Below are 18,529 nucleotides of genomic sequence, written 5' to 3'. Positions count from 1 at the left end.
AGGGCCACCAGCACCTCAAGCTGCCGTGGGGCTGTCAGGCAGAGCCTTCACTCTGGACACAGCTGGGGCACAAGGGCGGCACCCACCTGGGGGAGTGGGCACCTCCTGGTACTCTGGCATGGCTTTGTAATCCAGCTCCTCGTAGACAGCGTTGGAGATGGCATCTGCTGCTCTGCCCGGGCCTGGAATGAGATGCAGCACTTACCTGGGGCCCTGGGCAAGGTAGGTTGCACGGAGATCACTCGTGGCCACCTTCCGAGCTGCTCTGCAGGGCAGGACCCCCAAACCGGATCTGCCCCCACCCCACCCACCGGGACCCACCTCGGCGTCGGGCACGGCACAGCAGCAGGGCCAGGGCACCCAGGGACAGGCACAGCAGCGTCCCCAGCACCACGCACAGCACGGTGGGCACGGTCCCCGCGGCCACTGCTGAGGGCGTTCTGCTGGGGACACCTGTGGGGACACAGGCAGGCAGTGAGGGGAGGGGGATCCCAGCCAGCCTGCTGTGGGGGATGCAGGCACGGGCAGAGCTACCTGTGCTGGGGGCACCCTCCGGATATGGGGTAGTGTGTCCATCAGAGGTGCCATCCCTGTCCTCCTCACACTCCACTTGTGCGTACCCGCCGGTGCCACAGCCCTGCAGGTGCCAGGGGGCCGAGGGGCACCCCCAGAGCGAGCGGGCCCCGTCCTCACAGCCCACCCAGGCCAGCCACGCAAGGGACGGCTGCTGGGTGGGGACAGCTGAGAGCCAGCCCCGGTCCCCACAGCCCAGCTGGCGGCAGACGGTGGCGGCGGTGCCGGCGCTGGTGCCATTGGCGCACACGAGGCCCCAGGTGCCGTTGTAGGACACCTCCAGGTAGCCCCGGCAGCGCCCGTGGCCTCCTGCCAGCCGCACGGAGAGCTGCTCTGCAAGGGGGGCAGGGGGGTCACGGCACGGCCAGGAACCCCCCGGGGCCTCTGCCGGGCCCTGATCTGGGGGTGCCCGGCACTGACCTGAGCAGACGGCCCCTGCCCCGCCGCCGCGCCCGCACTCGCGCCCTTCCGTGCGCCCGCATTCCCAGAGAGACTCCTCGGACCCCGAGCAGTCGGGGATGTAGGGCCACTGCGGCCCCATGCCGGCGCCCAAGCGCGCCGTGCTCGCGGCCTCCAGTGCCGTGCCACAGCCCAGCTCCCGGCAGACAACGGCGGCGTCCTGCAGGTCCCAGCCTTCCTGGCAGACCGAGCTCCAGCTGCCACCGGAATAGACCTCCACGCGCCCGGCACAGCGCCCAGAGCTCCCCACCAGCCTCACCCGCCGGCTGCCTGTGGGCACGGAAGGAATGGGCTGGGGTGGCTGCCTGGGCCACCGGCACCTCCGGCCCTTCTCGGGACACCCACCTGAGCAGACAGTGTAGTTCCCATGAGGGACGTCAGCTGGTGCACTGGTGACGAACTCCCTTTCATACCAAAAATTATCATCACTAATTGTCCCACTGGTCACATTGGGGCTCATGTCCATCATGGTTCGCATCACCCTTTCTGTGATGGGCCTCTCCGTCGTGTTGACATCCGACAGGTGGATCTTACCATGGACAGCATCAGTCCTGTCCAGTCCTCCACAGCCCAGCTCCCAGCACACTTTGCTGAAGTTCCGTACGAGCGAAACCTCTCCTGGTACACGGCGCCACGCCCCGGTGCTTATGGCCAACTCCAGAAACCCATCGCACCGGGTCTCACCTTCCACCAGCCGCAGGGACTCGACACGGCCTATGAAATGGTCGGGCTCAGCCCTTCATCCCAAAATAACCCTGCATCCTCTGCTGCCAATTCTTGGCCAGGTCCCAACAGCCCTTAAGGCTCCTCACAGAGCCGCCTGGCACACCTGAGCAGTTGACGGCAGCGGCGTTTCCGGGGGCACAGGGCGGCTTCCCCAGCACGGCCACGGGGCACTCGCCCGGGTGCCGCTCGCTCCCGCTGCAGCCGAAGGCGTCCGGCCGCAGGGGCCCCTCCCCGCTGCCGAAGGAGCCTCCCGGGGGCACGCTGAAGGCGCGGCCGCAGCCCAGGTGGCGGCACAGGACGTGCGCATCGGCCAGGTCCCACTCGCTGGCGCAGACGGATCCCCACGTCCCCCGCACTGCCACCTCCACTCGCCCGGAGCATCCCGAGCTGCTGTTGCCCAGCCGGAAGCCCGTGTAGGCTGTGGCAGGAAGGGCGTTGAGGGGGGCGATGGCGCAGGGACCCCAACAGCCCCCGCTGTCCCCAGCACTTACAGGAGCAGGTGACGCTGGCAGGGCCGCTGCAGCCCTGGCTGCGGGGCAGACGCCGGGCACAGGCACTGAGGAGGGGCTCGGTGCCATTGCACTGGAAGCCCCCTTCCCAGAATGACCCTGATCCTCTCCCAAATCGAGCACGGCCAGGGATGGCGAGCGCCTCACCGCAGCCCAGCTCCCTGCACACCACCTGGGCCGCCTTCATGTCCACCTGATCCTCACAGACACCGACCCAGGCCCGGCCCTGACGCACCTCCAGACGCCCGGCACAGGCTCCATCACCACCAACCAGCTGGGAAAAGCCTGTGGGAGCAGTGCAGGGCCAGTGTCAATGGATGTCCATGAAGTGACACAACCCCCCAAAGCCCAGCTCCTACCTTGGCAGACAACAGCAGTGTCCAAATCATGAATGCTGCTGTTATAGGGTCCCCAGCTACGGATTTCACAGTCCCAGAGCGTGGCCTCGTTCCCACTGCAGTCTACCAGGGCCAGGCTGACGAGCCCAACCCCTACACGGAAGCTGTCATGGGCGTAGTAGGCACCGGACGCCGAGCCACAGCCCAGGTGCTGGCAAATCACCTCGGCGTCATCCAAGTCCCAGTCGCTGTCTGTCATCGAGCCCCACTGTCCCTGCAGCTTCACCTCCACCCTCCCGGCACAGGGACTGCTGCTGCCCGCCAGCCTCAGCTCCATGGCATCTGCACAGGGGCACCGGCACAGCTCAGACCTGCCCACCGTGCACCAGCACAAGGTGGCTGTCCCAGCACAGCCAGCGAGTCCCCTCACCTGTGCAGGTCACCCCCACATCCCGCTCGTGGCCACAGAAGTGCCGTCCCCATCCGAAATGCGGGCACTCCTCCAGCACATCCTCGGTGCCTCGGCAGAAGAAGGGCTGCAGCCAGATCCGCCCGCTGCCCTGCCCGAACGGGGCGTACGGGGACGCCCTGGCCACCCGGCCACAGCCCAGCTGCCGGCACACCACCACGGCCCAGAGAAGTTCCCCGTCGCCGTCGAAGGCGCACACGGAGCCCCACTCACCGCCGTGCTTCACCTCCACGCGCCCGGCACAGCGCCCGCCGCCGCCCACCAGACGCAGCTCCCCGGAGCCTGCGGCACGGAGGCTGCTGAGCCGGGCCCGCCACCGCCGCGGGCCCCGCTCCCGCCCGCCCGCCACTCACCCGCACACAGCCGCACGCACACCAGCAGCCCCAGCGCCGCCACCGGCCCCATGGCCACCGGCCCCATGGCCACCGCCCCGACCCAGCGCAGCCGGGGCAGCTCTCGCACACCAGCGCCCGAGCCAATGCAGGCAGCGGCACCGGGGCAGCCTTTATCAGGCGCCTCATCTCCCGGCTGCGGGGCCGCGGCCTCCAATAACCTGCTCCGTGCCCAAATATGAGCCTCGCCTGCGCTTCTGGCGTCACACACCTCGCCACAGTGGGCTGCCACCCGGATGTCCCCGGGGGGAGACAAGCCCCCCCACAGCACCTGCCCTGCGGGGGCCCTTCCTCTATTCCCCCGTGCCTCCAACGCTGCTGCTGGAGCCCGAGCAGAGCCATCCTGACGGCGATGACAGCCTTCAGCCCACATCCCAGCCAAGAGCTTCCTCGGGACCACATCTAGGTCGGGCACCCGCAAAGCTCAAAGCCTCCCATCCTCGGGGCGCTCCCCTCCCGGCTGCTCGGAGCCCCCGCGGCGGTGGCAGCAGCCCCCGGCTCCGCGCGGGGCTGCCAGGTGCCAGCTCCCCGGGCCCTCGCGGCGGCGCTGGCACATGGCGCTGCTGCCGCAGCTGTGGCCCCGCGCTCGCCTCGCCGCCAGGGCAGGAAGGAGGCGGTTACCCCCCGGCGGCTCCCGGCGTCGCCAGCGACCGCACGCGCCTCCCGACACCTGCGCTGCCGCCGATAACGCCGCGCCTCCGCCGCCCCTGCCCCGCCGTGAAACCACAATCGCGGGGTGGCACAGAGCCCACTTGATTTTTTGGGGCCCCACCTATGTAAGCTGTGATCAAACGCCACCGAAAAAGAAGGCTGCAAGAGGGGGGAGCAGAAGCTCTCTTGCGTTCTTCGCTGAGTGTGAGGGTGACGATTGGCCTGAGCCACCCCCAGCAGTGCTGAGCAGTGGCAGTGCCGGCAGAACCGCGTGCTTCCTATGGGGTCACTCCTGCAGCAGCGCAGTCACCTCCGTGAGCCACCAGCCTTTCTGTGGTACCGGGGACCTGCCACATGCCAGTGTCCTCATGTCACCCCTGGATGGCTAGTGGGCTTGGCTGAACCCTGGTAAGCTCTGAGGTGTCTCCCCCAGCGGTGTCGCACTGCCTTTCCGCGGCTGCCTGTCCTTCCTGACCGCATTGAGCCCTGGCAAGGGCTGGCGGGAGGAGACGACCCGGCTACGCACTCCTCGCGGCGGGCGGGAACCCTCACAGTGGGTCTCGGCGATATTATCCACCTCCCATTCTACACCGCGGCCTTTCCATGTAGGTGGCAAAGTGTCACAGGAGGTTTTCATTCCGGAATGCCTCCCGTGTCTCCTGGAATGGCGCCCGAGAAGCGTGGGGGGAGACGGGAAACCGGGGAAAAGACGTGGGAACCGGGCGCGGCTATCACCGCTGGCCACGCCCCCTTCCAATGACCACGCCCCATTCCCGAGCCCCCGCCCCGCAGCGCCACCTCCGGGCCGGCAGGGGGAGCCCCGCGCAGCCGCGACTGTCCGGAAAGAACCGAGCGGCGGCGGAGGCGGCCGAGGCAGGGCTGGCGGCGCGGGCGGAGCGGGCGCAATGGCGCAGCAAGTGGAGCAGCTGCGGGCGGACGGCGTGGACAAGGAGGTGCTGCGGGAGGGCACCGGGCCGCTGCCAGACTTCCGCGACGGCACCAAGGTCAGGTCTGCGGGGGGACGGGCGGGGTGGGGGGATGTGGGAAGCGGAACGCGGCGGGGGAGGCGCGCATGCGCGCCCTCCCCCCCCCCGCCTGCGTCGCCATGGTGACACCGCGGGCTCCTCCTCCTTCAGGCCACTTTCCACTACCGGACGCTGCGGTGCGGTGATGAGGAGACGCCGGTGGACGACAGCAGGGCGCGGGGGAAGCCCATGGAGCTCATCGCCGGGAAGAAGTTCAAGCTGCCGGTCTGGGAAGCTGCGCTGCGAACCATGCGGCCCGGCGAGCGCGCGCGCTTCCGTTGCGACGCCAAGGTGGGCGGGACCGGGAGCTGGCGGGGGCGTGGTTTGGTGCTCGGGGGCGTGGCCTGCGCTGGTGGGCGGTGACTTCGTCGTGGGCGGGGCTTGCGGGCGCCTCGGTGCGCTCCAGCCGTGAGGTTGGAGGCTGGAGCATCCTTATACTTTCCCCCCTGCCCTCCTCAAATTCCGGCTCCCTTCCCTCCCGCAGCACGTGGTGCTTTACCCGCTAGTGTCCAAGAGCCTGCGGAACATCGCAGCAGGGAAGGACCCGCTGGAGGGGCAGCGGCACTGCTGCAGCATTGCCCAGATGCACGAGCACTACTCCCTGGGGTACCCCGACCTCGATGAGCTCCAGAAGAACCCCCAGCCCCTCATCTTTGACATCGAGGTGCTGAAGGTGAGGTGCCGGCATGGGGAGCTCTGGGTGGAAGTGTCCAGAAAACACACAGATGTGGCATGTGGGATGTGGTTTAGTAGTGGCCCTAGCAGTGCAGGACTCGATGATTCTAGAGGTCTTCTCCAACCTAAACAATTCCATGATGCTGTTCTCTGATTCCATGATGGGGTGCTGGCAGGTGGAGCCACCTGGCTCCTACCAGCAGGACCCATGGGCCATGACAGATGAGGAGAAGCTCCAGGCTGTGCCCCAGATCCACAAGGAAGGCAACGAGCTGTACCGGCAGGGCAAGGTGCCTGAGGCGGCTGCCAAATACTACGATGCCATTGCCTGCCTCAAGAACCTGCAGATGAAGGTGGGTTTCCCCACATACACACAGGCGTCCTCGGGAATGCAGGGCTTGAGAGCTGCCCCTCACTGCCCCTGCTCTGTCTGCCACAGGAGCAGCCAGGCTCTCCAGACTGGATCGAGCTGGACCAGAAGATCACACCCCTGCTCTTAAACTACTGCCAGTGCAAGCTGCAGTGTGAGGAGTACTACGAGGTGCTGGACCACTGCTCCTCCATCCTCAACAAGTACGAGGGTAAGGAGCAACGAGCCATCCCAGGTGGCTGTGGTGGGCACCAGGACACCCCCACGCTCCACTGACCCTGGCTCTCTCCCCACAGACAATGTCAAGGCCTACTTCAAGCGGGGCAAGGCCCATGCGGCCGTGTGGAATGTGGCTGAGGCGCAGGCTGACTTTGCCAAAGTCCTGGCGCTCGACCCCTCGCTGCGCCCTGTGGTCTCCAAGGAGCTGCGGAGCCTGGAAGCACGGCTGCGGGAGAAGGACGCCGAAGACAAGATCCGCTTCAAGGGCATCTTCTCCCAGTAGAGTCTGTGGCTGCAAGGGAGAGCCCAGTGCTCTCGGGACAGGTTCTTTTAGATATTCCACATGTGGAATGGTCATGGATGTTTATTAATGTTTAATACAGATTTTACTTATTTGAAGTCAGTGGAAATGGCCCCAGAGCTCACCACGGCCTGGGGACACAGCCGGGGCTCATCGTCACGCCAGGGATGTGTGGGTGACGAGCCTGCTGCTTCCTGCCAACTTGTATCACTTATTTGATGTTTTTATACTTTATGGTGGCCATGGAGGGGTGGCACTGAGCCTCGGCCCCAGCTCCAACCCGTTCATGCCTGTTCTCCATGCCACCCCATTGTCACTTCTCCAGGCTGCTGCTATCATCCCAAACCAGTGTCTCCTCTTGTCATGTCAGTGTCGGGAATATTTTATATAGAGTAACAGCTTGTTTCTGCTATCTCTATAAATCTCTGGTCATGCTATACCAAGATGAACTCAAGTAAAACCAGTCACAGCCCCTGGTCACAAAAAAATTTGCTGCTAGAGGTGGAATAAGGGGAAACCAAGTTGGAGAGGGGGAGGGTATCAGCATTCACACAGCCCACACACCCCAGGCTCTTTTCCCTGTAATAAATTGCTTATAACCCAATTGCTGTGCCCCACAGCCACCTCCCTGTGGGACACGGTGTCCCTGGAGGCTCCCCAGGGCTTTCCCAGTGGGTGGGAACCCTGCGGCCACAGACACAGAGCAGACTCGTGGGTGCTCGCACCTTGTCATAACATCTCTTTATTCAACACCGAAACAAAAGGGGGGGAACAGAGGAACCACTCTGGAACCCCAACCCAGCCCTGCGCCGTGACACCGGACGGAAATAAATAGGTGGGGAGGTGCCACTTGCTCTGGGACACAGCCACAGCCCCCAGTTCTGCACAGGGATAATGACCCTGGGGTGCAGACCCCACTGGGCACTGCCCAACGGCCCCAAAGGACCAGAGGGGACGGGGCTGGGGGCAGCAGGGAGGACCCAGGGTGGCCAGCCCAGAGGGGATCACTCTGGTCCTCTGGGGGACTCTGAGCCTTCTCACAGCACCCCTGGTCTCAGGGGACTCAGCACCCTCATCTCCTTGCAATGGCCTCATGGCCCAGAACCGGCTCTGTCCCCAGGTGCTCCTTGCTGGGAAATCAGGGATGTGGCAGAGGGGGGACATGGCCATGCCACCCTCACTCCTCACCCTCCAGCTTGAGGCTGATGCTGCGGGGCTTGGTCCGGGAAAAGCCGGGGGGTGCTGAGGGGGGCCCCCCATCCCGCTCTGCCTGGCTGGAGCCCCGGGAGCGCAGGAGCTGGCTCTGCTTCCGCAGGAAGTCAACGGGTGCCGGGCAGCCATAGGTGCCTTTGCCCAGCATGGGTCGTGGGGGACCCTTGGGGGAGTGAGCCAGGGCTGCGGCTTCCAGCTGGGCCAGGTGGGCAACATAACCCTCAGAGAGGAACTGCAGGACACAGACACAGCCTGAGCCAGTGGCCACAGCCAGCTGGTGGGGTCAGCCATCATCCCCCCTGCATCCCCAGTCTGTCCCCAGCCCCGCCACCAGCATACCTGGCACTGGTTGTGGAACTTCTTGACGGCCCGTCCCACAATGTAGATGTGTGCTGGCGCGAGTCCCAGTGAGCTGTAGACGGAGACATCCTTGGTGGAGCCATAGCCGGCGACTATGGAGATCTCTGCCTGCCCAGGGACAAGAGCATTAGGGCAAGGAACAACCCTTCCCACAAGGACAACTACCCCCAAGGGCTGGGACACCTTCATGTTAAGAGGGATGGCTGGGAGCTGACCTGAGAAGCTTCCAGCTCTGCCATGGCAATACAGTCCAGCTCCCAGCATCTCCACCGGGATGCAGAGGTGCAGAGGATTCAGCACAGCCCACACCACCCCATCACCAGCCCTGTGTCCCAGCAGCATCCCCATGCCCACCTCGGTGCGCAGGCTCTGCAGGAAGGCGGCTTTCTGGCGTAGCGGGTCGTGGGTGAGCCCGTCGCAGAAGGAGACAGCACCGTGGGGGAAGTTGTGCTGGGACAGCCAGGCCACCACGCGGTGCTTCTGCATGTCAGGGCGCCCCGTCACGTAGATGATCATGTACCCCGAGTCCTGCCAGTGCCTAGGAGGGGACATGGGTGGCTGCCAGGAGCCTGTGTGGAGACAGTCCTGCTATGACAAGCTGGGATCTCCCAGTATAGCATGTGTGGGTGCTACCTCCAAAACCTCCCTGCTCCCAGGGATTTTATCAAGGAGAAGGCAGAGCACTGGGGACCACATCCAAACTTGGAGAGGATTATTTTCCACAATAGGGCACCAGCATAGAGATGATGTGCTGGAGGCAAGGGAGTGGAGGAATACCCTCCCCCGTGTCAGTGCTCTGACACCCCAAAACTGAGTTGTTACACCATGAAAGATGGGGAGACTGACTCCCTGACTGAAGGGCACCCACCTTACAACGTCCACAGCCCCCGCCCGCACTTTGGGGTCACTGCCCATGATGGAGACGCTAGCAGTGAAGGAGCCGTCGATGCTGAACACAACGGACTCGGTACCACGGGCCACCACGGTCAGGTACGCCTCGGCATAGCTGTGGTCCCCTCTGCAATGGCAGAGGTGGTGGCTCAGCACCGCTCTGCTGCCAGAGCAGCAGGTGTAGCTCTGCCAAAAGGGCTGGAGGAGAAACTGAGGCAACACCTCACCTGACCACCATGCGCACAGGGTAGATCCCGATGGCCAGAGCCTTGTCTGGAGGGATGGTGAAGGTCACGCGCCCGCTGCCACTCGTCACTTCGGTGCCATAGTACAGCCACTTCCCCGACAGTGGCTGCGTCATGATGTAGATGTCCACCTAAGAGAGGGAAACGGGCTGGTCGCAGGCTGGACCCCTACATCCTGCTGTGTCCCCATACAAGTCCTTACAACCTTCTCCCACCATCCCACACCGGGTCCTGTTAACCACATCCTTCCCCTACTGTGGGTTACACCAGCCCCATGCCTGGTCCCAGACACCCCACCCTGTTTGAGGGGTCCTGGTGGCCCCCTGAGCCCAGCAATACCTTCTCCCCAGTCAGTGTCACCACATCCAGGGGTCCGTACATGAAGCGCCCGCTGAGGACCTGCGCTTTGCCCTCACACACAATGACATCGCAGGCACGGTGGTTGGCCGTCACATTCTGCAGGCACATGGAGTGTTCAGCAGCTCCTGAGGGAGCTCCTGAGGTGCCACTGGGACACCACTGGGCTGTGGGATTGTCCCAGAACCCACACACCCCAGGATGCCCCAGGTGGCCTCCCACTGGCCACATACCCGGATCTTCACTTGGGTGCGCTTGCGCTGCCACTTCTCCCGAGGGATGGCAGGGCTGTAGATGGAGCTCTCCTCGCTCTCCGCAGGCTGTGGCCCCTCTTTCTCCATCACCTGCCAACAGCACGGAACCAGCTTAGCCTCGGCCAGCCCCAGCTTGCCACCCACCCCACCGTGCCCACCATACCTGGCGCAGGATGAAGGCCACCACATCGGAGGATTCCCAGTAGCTGGCGTGGAAGAGGTGGGGCAGGGTGATGGTGGGGAAGGCAGTCAGGGCATCAGGGCAGTACAGAGAGTAGTCAATGCGCTTCGAGCCCCACCAGCGCTCCAGGACTGCAGGGAGAGCTGGAATGAAGCCTTTTCCAGACCTCATCCCCTGTTGTGCAGCCTGAGGTGCCCACATGGGATGGGGTGGGTGGGGATGACACTTACTCTTGACAACCTCACTGGTGCTGGCAGGAGTGGGGGGCTCTGCTGGCTCACTGCCCTTCCAGAAGCCCCCAAAGCTGCCAGTGGGGGTAGGGGGAGCAGCCACATCCACTTTGGGCAGGAAGAGGGCAGAGTGTGTCTGCAGGGCCTCCGCTGAAGAGAGAGCTGGGTGAGTACATTCAGAGCCCCCAGGGACACCCACTGCTCCAGTAGAGCCTCAGAGCAGTGGGAAGGGCTTGCACATCCCTCTACCCACACCCAGCCAGGATGTGGGTGTTCTGGGTACCCTGACGTGGCCCCAGGGTGCCTGGTACCAGCCGGGTGGGAACCTGCTCACCCAACAGGGACGAGGTGCCATCACCCAAGGGGTACTTCTGGTATCGGGGCACGCTGAGCGGGGGCACAGCATGGAAGGCCTTGGCCAGAAGGGGCTCCAGGCGGGAGGCACAGGGATCGGCGGCGTGGAAGAGGTTGTAGATCTGCTCACAGGCAGGACGCAGCTGAGCCACTGCAGCACAGAGCGGGGTCAGGGGTATCCACAAGGGCTGGGGGGCACCAGGAGCAAAACACACAGGAGGGGTAAAGCAGGACACAGCAAGAGGAAAGGCTGGAGAGGGAAATTTGGGGCACCAGGGATAGGCTGAGGCTGGCACAGAGCAGGAACACTCAGCCACCCACCAACACCCACACAGCCAGGGCTGGGCATGCGAGGGGCGCCAACCCAAGCAGGGCTCTCTGGGGTGGTCCTGGGGAGCTCAGGCTTGTCAGATGAGCATGACTCAGGGACTTGAGCCCTGCAGGGAGGCTCAGGGGCTGGCACCGTGGCAGGCGGGGATCCTCACCATCCAGAGCAGGCATGACGGTCTTGCGCAACGCGAGCACCAGCCCCAGGGGGGAACCGAAGAGGAAGAAGCCGGATACCTTAAATTCGAGGCGGGTGCTGGCACCCTCTGCCCCATCCAGTGCCACAGCACTGCTCCGGGGTGCCTCCGCCTCCAGCGGGGCCTCAGTGGCCTGCAGGCTGGGACAGCAGAGACAGTGAGCATGGAGAGGGATGGCAACATTGCACTCCCACCATCCTAAAGACAAAGCTGTGCCTGGTGTGGTCCTGCTCCTCCTGCTGGAGGAGCTCCAGCAAGATCCCCCCGGGGCAGGTAGCCTCCATGAAATGCTCCTTCCCAGCCTGGAGAAGATGGGAATTGCACCCTTTCCATAAAGGACAATATAGCCAACCATCCCCCTTGGGCTCACCTGCACGTGGAGCTGTGCTGCTGACTGTCCCCCTGTGTCCCTGGGGGCTCAGGGCTGGCCTGGCCCAATAACGGCGCTCCCTCTGTCCCATCAGCCAGCGGGTCCAGGCCGCCACACTGCTCTGGGGAGATGGGCTCTGTGCTCTGCAGGGAGAGGCAGCAAACACCCAGATCCCATGTAGCCCCCAGTGCACCCCCAAACCCTCCCCATGGGGTGTTGGAATGCAAGGCACTCACCAGGCTGCCACGGCGGCTGCTGCTCCGGCTGCCCCCTGAGCCTGCCCGGCTCTGGCACAGGGCATCGAATCCCAGGATGCCACCCACACAGTCCCCCAGCAGCACCACCTGTGGAGACCACAGATCCACAAGGAGAGTGAAACCCCTAAACCCTCCAGGCAGGGTCACAGCTGGATCCCAGAGCCAAGCTTCCCCCCAGATTCCACCTCACCTGGCCGCAGAAACCAGTGCCCTCTCCAGAGTGCAGGAAGGCTGCGTAGGCCTGGTTGGCGCGGGTGATGACAGTGCCCACGGCCTGCTGGTAGGTGCCAGAGGAGGTGGCCAGCAGTGGGAGCGCTGCCAGCGGGATGTGGTCCTGGCTGCTGGACAGGCTGTCCCTGTCATGGCTGTAGGGGCTGAGCCTGAGGGGGACATGGCGAGGGATGAACGTGATTGTTCTGATATCCCATCCCATTGCATGGTACTGGTTCACCCCGGGATGCCACACCAGGAGTAATCCCTATCCCATTCCCACCTACCACAAGACACTTGCTCACCCGGGATGCTGTATCCAGAGTTACCCCATCCCATCCAATTCCATGCCATTCCATGCTGCCTTGATGTCCCCATCCCTCAGCACAATGCTTGGTCAACCCAGGATGCTGCACGAGGAGTTATTCCCATCCTATCCCATCCCGCCTCACTGTCCTCATCCCACACCAAAACACCTGCGTGCCCTGGGATACCACACCAGGAATTATAAGTATCCCATCCCATCTCACCATATAACGCTTGCAACAAGACGCTGCACCAGGAGTTAACCCCCATCCCCCCCCCCAGTCCTTAACGTCCCACCAGAACTGAAGTCCCCTCTCCAAGAATACCAGCTCCCTGGTCCCCTGCTTTCCCAGTGGGAATCCATACTTGGAGACAAGGGTGTAGGCTGCAGCACAGATGGGCGGGCAGGGCACCAGGCGCAGGGCTACGTGTCCCAGTGCCTCGGGAAAGTGGACTCGGGTGACAGCATCAAAGGTGGCCGCCAGTGTCTGCACATCCGCCTGCTTGGAGCCTGGCTCGCCTGCTCCCTGATCCAGGATGTTCCCACTGTGGAGGATGAGGAAGAGTGCGTGGATCCGGCACATCTGCTCCGTGCTCTCTGCTGTGCCACCCTGCAGGAAGGAAAGCAGTCAAGTTGGGGAGCACGGCAGGAGGGCACAGCCCGAGGGAGGGGACACGCACCTCAGGGAAGCTGGATGTTCCCAATCCTTCACCATCCCCCTTGGTGGTGCTGGCTCCATCCCCTGCAAGCACACAGCCCTGATGAGGCAGCTGGGGTCTCCAGGTGGGAATAGGGCCCCTCCCAGGACATCCAGGATTTGGGGCCAGAGCACCCCCAGCACTCACCCAATGCCTCGTCCAGCTCTACTGGCCGCTCAAGCGTGTCCAAGAAGTCATTAGAGCTCCACTTGGTCATCTCCTTGGCGAAGACCTCATCACTGTCAGACAAATCCTCTGCAGAGGCAGGAGGGAAGCATGGGTGGGGGAACACCCCTGTGCCTGCACGCCCATCCTCAGATGCCCTTGCCTCCACCCAGCCTGTTCCAAGATGGTGCCAGTACCATGAGCATCGAAAAATTCCTCTTCTGAGCTGTTCTCCGAGTCCCGGGCAATGTTCTGCATCCGCCACTCCGACAGGCTCTGAGGAGACACTCCCCCTACCACCCATGGGGGGTCAGCATTCACAGCCCCCTGCAGAGAGACCCCACCTCCTGCCCCACAGACCCCCCTTGGTCCTGGACCCAGATGCCCAGGGAGATCTGGGGCCACCCCTGTGTCACCCAGAGTCCCTCCTTGGGAGATTTGTGACCATCGCGGGGTCATCCAGGGCCCCTTCAAGAAACCTGGGACCAGACCTGGGACACCCAGAGCCCCAGCCCAGGAGACCCAAGCCAGGCAAAACAGTCCCCTGACACATCTCCTGTGGAGAACCGCAGCATCCAGGGCAAAACCACACCGGACCTGGTCTCACCTCCATGCTGGGAAGAGTAGGAAGACCGGGAAGAGGTGGACCATTGCTTGGCAAAGGTATCATCCGAGGGGGTATCGGTCCCCGCCTGCAGCTCAGCCTCCTCCTGACCGCCAGGACCATCTGGCTCCAGCTGCCCCCCGGGTCTGACCCCAGCCGCAGGTGGCTCCTCGCCCTCGGCACACTTGGCCATCTTCTGTGCCAGCATTCGCGCCGTCTCCTCCTCCAGCTGCCGGATATCCTCCATCGTCAGGTCCGTCCACTCATCCTGCCAGCACCAGGCTTGGCGGTGGGCGCGCAGCATCACCTTCCTCAAACCTGGGGGGAGAAGGGGGGAAGCGAGTCCAGTGTGATCTCAGTGCTGCCCAAATGACTCTCCAGCAACCCACAGGTCTGAACTCACCCACGTCATGGATAAACTGCTCGATCTTGGACTGCATCCCCCAGTATCGGAACTCCACCTTGCAGAGCTTGTAGGCGCACATGAGGGGCCCGCTGGTTGCTGCTGCCTCCAGCCAGTCATCCCCCAGCGGCCCCCGGCCCGTCTTGGATGAGTGGTAGAGTTTGGGATCCTCCTCGGGCTTGTATTCCCCAGGGGAGATGGGATCACGCACAATGTCAATGGTGTCTGTGGGGGGAACAGCGCTTGTCACCCCGCAGCGCTTGGCAAGGGGGCACAGGTAGGAAAAAAAGGAAAAATGGACAAAAATAAGGCCAAATTATTCCCATGAGCCATGCACCCAACACAGGTGGCAGCAAGCACTCTCTGTCCCAAAATTCTATAATCTTGGAGTTCCAGGAATCGTAGAATCCTGGAATGGTTTCAGTTGGAAAGGACCTTATGGATCATCTCATTCCACCCCCTGCCATGGGCAGGGACACCTTCCACTATCCCAGGTGGTTCTAAGCCCCAGGTCTTGGACACTTCCAGGGATGGAGCATCCACAATTTCTCTGGGCAGCCCGTGTCAGGGCCTCAACAGCCTCACAGGGAAGAATTTCCTAATAGAACATATAAAATCCCACAGCTGGAACATCACAGATGTCCTTGGTGCAGCCAAAGACATCTCCATCCCCACGTGGGATCCCAAGCCAGCACCCCAGGGAGCAGCACAGGGAGGGAGGGTCTGGGAGCGTGGTGAGAGCCGGGACTGATACACACACACGCATTAGCCGGCAGATCTGACAGCTGCAGAGTGATCCCGGGCACCCTGAAAAGCCCGAGGGTCCCCAAAAACAGGGCACAGCAAAACCACCATGTGACACAGGAGCCTCCAGAGAGCCAGGGGGAGGGCAATGAGCCCCATCCCCAAACAAAGGTGACCTTTCCCAAAATGAGGGTGAGCTCCCCCACGATGAAGATGACCTCCCAAAACCAGAAAAAGGCTCCTGAACGATACCCAGGAAAACACGATCCAACAGCCATTCAGGCTCAATCCAGCACAAAATCTGCTAGAATTTGGCTTTTCCAGCCCTGTCTCCAGATCATGGTCTGGAGGATCCCAGGGCATCTCACTAGCTCCCAGTACCGTACCACAGCACTGTCCCCATTTCCAGGCTATGTCAAAAGAAAACTAGAGATGCCCTGAATCCACAAAAATTATGCACAGCATGATGCCAAGCATCTTGGATAGTAGCAGCAAAGAGCTGGGATAGGACCTGCTGTCCCCAAGCAGCTCCTGGCAGTGTCGTTCCCATCACAATCCAATTCCCTTTGCTTTTGCCACTGGGAGAAAGCTGCCAAGGAAGCAGTTATCCCTGCGGATCACCCAGACCATGTTTTTCCATTGCCCTTTGAAACGTGAGAGGGGTTTAAATCTGTCAGTGCTACCAGACACCAGGGCAGAGAAAATCCCAGTGGGATCCACACTGGGGCTGAAGGGTCCACTTCAACCCTTCTCCCTGTGGAAGGCAGCAGCCACTGAAGATGCTGAGTGCCCTGTGGAATGCCCATTGGACGGGCATGAGAGTGAAAAACCAGGCAGTGGGCACAGGGCCATGCCTTGATGCCGTCTGCTTGGCCCTGGTGACTTCCCGGGGGCAGTAGGGGCAGAATTCCCACCCCCAGGTCCCAGCCATCGGTATCCCGGCCGGACATCCCCAGTGCTGCAGGAGCCAGGGAGAGAAATAGGTCAGATGAATCATTTCCTCCAAGTGCCTATTTTGGGCCTCCATTTTAAGAGGCAGAGCGTCACACTCCACACTGTGGTGCCTGAACTGACCATGTCCACACCACTGAGAATGGGAACTCGATGGAGAGGGAAGAATCCCACCCCGAGCTCCCCGTTCTGCCCACCACTCCCAGTGGAAAGGAGCCAGACAGCGATCTAGAGCAAAGCCCTGGGGAGAGGGGAAGCAGGCCAGGGAGTAGGAAAATGGGGACATGCTTCTCCAGCTCTCCCTGCTCCAGCTCATCCAAAATACCCCACAGGACCCAGGTGTGGGGTCCCATGTATGCTGGGAGAGACTGAGAAGGCAAATCCATGCCAGGATAAGGCTGGGACACAGAAGGAGAGGGGAGCAGGTTGGCAGTAGAAAGGAGAAGCTGCAAACAGAAATAGAGGCAAGGGAAGAGGCAGAGGACAAAACTGTCCCTGAAAATATCTTTAATGTGGAACTTAATTCAGCAGCACTAAGAGGGAGCAGGCAGGGAGCTCAGGATCCGGGGAGCTCTTCCCTCCCAGCATCCCTGAAACATGAGGACCGGCAAGAAGAGTGAAGTTGAGCCCCTAAGGCCCCATCACAACCACACACCCATCCCTGAAGCACTGTGTGGGAATTCCAGCAGCCACAGCGTCCTGCCTAGCTCCCTAAGCCAGCCATACCCACCCAAAATCCTCTGCCTCTTCTCTGCCGTACTCAGGTTGAAGATGTTGGTCTGCTGCCCCGCATCCGGGCGGTAGTACGTTTCAATCTCAATGGAAAACTTCTCCACGAAAGGACACGTGTACCTGGAGGGGCACAGGACTGAGCCCAAGGGCATGGCCAGTCCTGCAGCCCACCCCGCCACCTCCCAGATCCCACCTGGTGCGTGTGTAGGGATAAGCATTCCAGGACTCCTCCTCCACCTGGAGCGCAGCTTTGGGGAGCAGTGCCCGGAACCAGCTGGGGATGTGGGAGCCAACGTGGTAGATCTTGTGGGTGTACTGGCCGCTGCCCCCAGGGCCATCGCTGTAGGGTCGGTTGGCCAGGATCTCCACGCCGCTGCCCTCGCCACTCGACTCCTCCCGGCTCTTCTTCTGCACAGAGACAATGGCTCAGTGCAGCCCCTCCAAGCCCCGAGACTGCCACGAGCGCCCAGGATCCCTGTACGCTCCCGTCCCCACGTGCCTGCATGCACCAGCCCCACACCTGCTCACAGGACCCCCTGCTTGGCTCGGTGGTCCCAAACCCATCCGAAGCCTCAGTGACACCCTTGCAACCTGCCAATCCTTTGGGATCAGCCTCAGCCCCACCCCACCGTGCCCCTCCAGGCTCCATGCTCAGCCCTTCAGCTCCCCAGTTCCCCACACTCAGCCCCACAGCCCCCTTCCAGGACCCCACGCTCAGCCTCATAGTGCCCTGCGCACCCGCAGGCTCAGCCCCTGCACCCTTCATGCCTCTCCACTACACCCATCAGGCTACAGTCTCCAGCCTCTCTCAGCCCCCTGCACCCCCTCCGTCACAGTCCCCAGATCCCTGCACCCCTCCAGCTCCCCATGGCCAGCCCCACAGCCCCGTGCACCCCCTCGCTCTCGGCCCTTGGACCCCACACCCCACAGCCCTCAGGCGCAGCCCCACAAACCCCAGAGCCGTGCAGCCCCCCGGCTCATCCCCCAGACCCCTGCAACCCCAGCCTCCCGTTCAGCCCCGCATTCCCACCTGGATCATGTACAGCTGGGCCACCTGGTACTCCTCCAGGCTCATGGGCAGCAGGATGTGGTACTCCTTGATCAGCATGGCGGCGGCGGGGCACAGCGGGAGCAGCTCCTGAGGGGGTTTCCGTTACACCGGACCGGGCCGGCTTCGGGACACCTCGGGCCGGTTCGGCACCCCTTCAGAACCGCTCGGGGCACACTCAGCTCAGCCCGGTACGGGTTCGGCCCGTCTCAGACCCGCTCCGTCCCCGGGTTCGGCTGAGTCCGGTATCGCTCGGTCCCGGGTTCGGCTGAGTCCGATACCGCTCGGCTCTGCTCGGTCCCGGGTTCGACCCGGCTCGGCACCACGCTCGGCTGAGTCCGGTACCGCCCGGCACCGCTCGACCCCAGGTTCGGCCCGGCTCGGAAAAGCTCGGCTCCGGGTTCGGCGGAATCCGGCACCGCTCGGCTCCCGGTTCGGTTCAGTCTGGTACCGCTCGGCCACCCTCGTCCCCGCGTTCGGCCCGGCTCGGTGCCACGTTCGGCTCAGTCCGGTACCGCTCGGCCCCTCTCGGCCCCGGGTTCGGCCCGGCTCGGCCGCACTCGGCTCGGCTCCGTTGCCATGGCAACGCGGCCCCCTCCACTCCCCCCCGCCCGCCCGGTCCCCGCCGCCCCCGGGCCCACCAAACCTGCGCCGCTCCGCACCGGCCCCTCGGATCGTGACATCACAGCCCGTTCCCACGGCGACAGCCGTGACGTAGGGAGGCG

The 18,529-nt window shown here is 63.1% G+C and overlaps 3 protein-coding genes across 3 annotated transcripts in view; 1 reads left to right on the top strand and 2 right to left on the bottom strand.

The window, feature by feature from the left end:
* LOC137476344 (antigen WC1.1-like) overlaps nt 1-4,715 on the bottom strand; it is a 41,586-nt gene extending 36,871 nt beyond the window's left edge. The window contains exons 1-8 of the mRNA XM_068194557.1: nt 3,428-4,715; nt 3,036-3,356; nt 2,627-2,947; nt 2,250-2,552; nt 1,862-2,176; nt 994-1,746; nt 322-906; nt 87-182 (exon numbers count right to left, since the gene is read on the bottom strand). Coding sequence (XP_068050658.1) covers nt 87-182; nt 322-906; nt 994-1,746; nt 1,862-2,176; nt 2,250-2,552; nt 2,627-2,947; nt 3,036-3,356; nt 3,428-3,839 — 3,106 coding nt within the window. The 5' untranslated portion in view covers nt 3,840-4,715. The remainder of the gene's footprint in view (nt 1-86; nt 183-321; nt 907-993; nt 1,747-1,861; nt 2,177-2,249; nt 2,553-2,626; nt 2,948-3,035; nt 3,357-3,427) is intronic.
* Nucleotides 4,716-4,884: 169 nt separating this feature from the next.
* AIP (aryl hydrocarbon receptor interacting protein) lies at nt 4,885-7,195 on the top strand. Its single transcript, XM_068194585.1, has 6 exons — nt 4,885-5,121; nt 5,254-5,433; nt 5,627-5,815; nt 5,994-6,170; nt 6,257-6,398; nt 6,484-7,195. The coding sequence occupies exons 1-6, from the start codon at nt 5,023-5,025 to the stop codon at nt 6,687-6,689; spliced, it is 993 nt and encodes a 330-aa protein (XP_068050686.1). The 5' UTR covers nt 4,885-5,022; the 3' UTR covers nt 6,690-7,195.
* A 236-nt stretch (nt 7,196-7,431) lies between these two features.
* PITPNM1 (phosphatidylinositol transfer protein membrane associated 1) lies at nt 7,432-18,421 on the bottom strand. The gene is made up of 23 exons (XM_068194563.1): nt 17,787-18,421; nt 16,950-17,164; nt 16,755-16,876; nt 14,330-14,554; nt 13,930-14,244; nt 13,520-13,615; nt 13,305-13,412; nt 13,140-13,201; nt 12,825-13,069; nt 12,133-12,322; nt 11,922-12,029; nt 11,686-11,828; nt 11,277-11,455; nt 10,772-10,942; nt 10,438-10,587; nt 10,190-10,338; nt 10,006-10,116; nt 9,755-9,871; nt 9,398-9,546; nt 9,148-9,297; nt 8,634-8,817; nt 8,259-8,387; nt 7,432-8,151 (listed from the first exon to the last, which is right to left on the bottom strand). Exons 1-23 carry the CDS (start codon nt 17,862-17,864, stop codon nt 7,885-7,887), a joined length of 3,663 nt encoding a protein of 1,220 aa, XP_068050664.1. The 5' UTR covers nt 17,865-18,421; the 3' UTR covers nt 7,432-7,884.
* Between the last annotated feature and the right edge of the window lie 108 nt (nt 18,422-18,529).

The sequence above is a fragment of the Anomalospiza imberbis genome, chromosome 6 (assembly GCF_031753505.1).
Source record: "Anomalospiza imberbis isolate Cuckoo-Finch-1a 21T00152 chromosome 6, ASM3175350v1, whole genome shotgun sequence".
Classification (NCBI taxonomy): Eukaryota; Metazoa; Chordata; class Aves; order Passeriformes; family Viduidae; genus Anomalospiza; species Anomalospiza imberbis.
The sequence above is the reverse complement of the archived record's forward strand: the minus strand, read 5'-3'. Positions and strand labels throughout refer to the sequence as shown.

What these genes read in the sequence shown, in the direction of transcription:
- AIP (XM_068194585.1), top strand. Translation starts at nt 5,023, where the DNA reads ATGGCGCAGCAAGTGGAGCAGCTGCGGGCGGACGGCGTGGACAAGGAG. An exon ending in ACTTCCGCGACGGCACCAAG is followed by an intron (nt 5,122 to 5,253) that starts GTCAGGTCTGCG and finishes CTCCTCCTTCAG; the next exon opens with GCCACTTTCCACTACCGGAC. An exon ending in GCTTCCGTTGCGACGCCAAG is followed by an intron (nt 5,434 to 5,626) that starts GTGGGCGGGACC and finishes TCCCTCCCGCAG; the next exon opens with CACGTGGTGCTTTACCCGCT.
- PITPNM1 (XM_068194563.1), bottom strand. Translation starts at nt 17,864, where the DNA reads ATGCTGATCAAGGAGTACCACATCCTGCTGCCCATGAGCCTGGAGGAG. An exon ending in GAACATCCAGCTTCCCTGAG is followed by an intron (nt 13,070 to 13,139) that starts GTGCGTGTCCCC and finishes TCCTTCCTGCAG; the next exon opens with GGTGGCACAGCAGAGAGCAC. An exon ending in GCAGCCGCCGTGGCAGCCTG is followed by an intron (nt 11,829 to 11,921) that starts GTGAGTGCCTTG and finishes CTCTCCCTGCAG; the next exon opens with AGCACAGAGCCCATCTCCCC.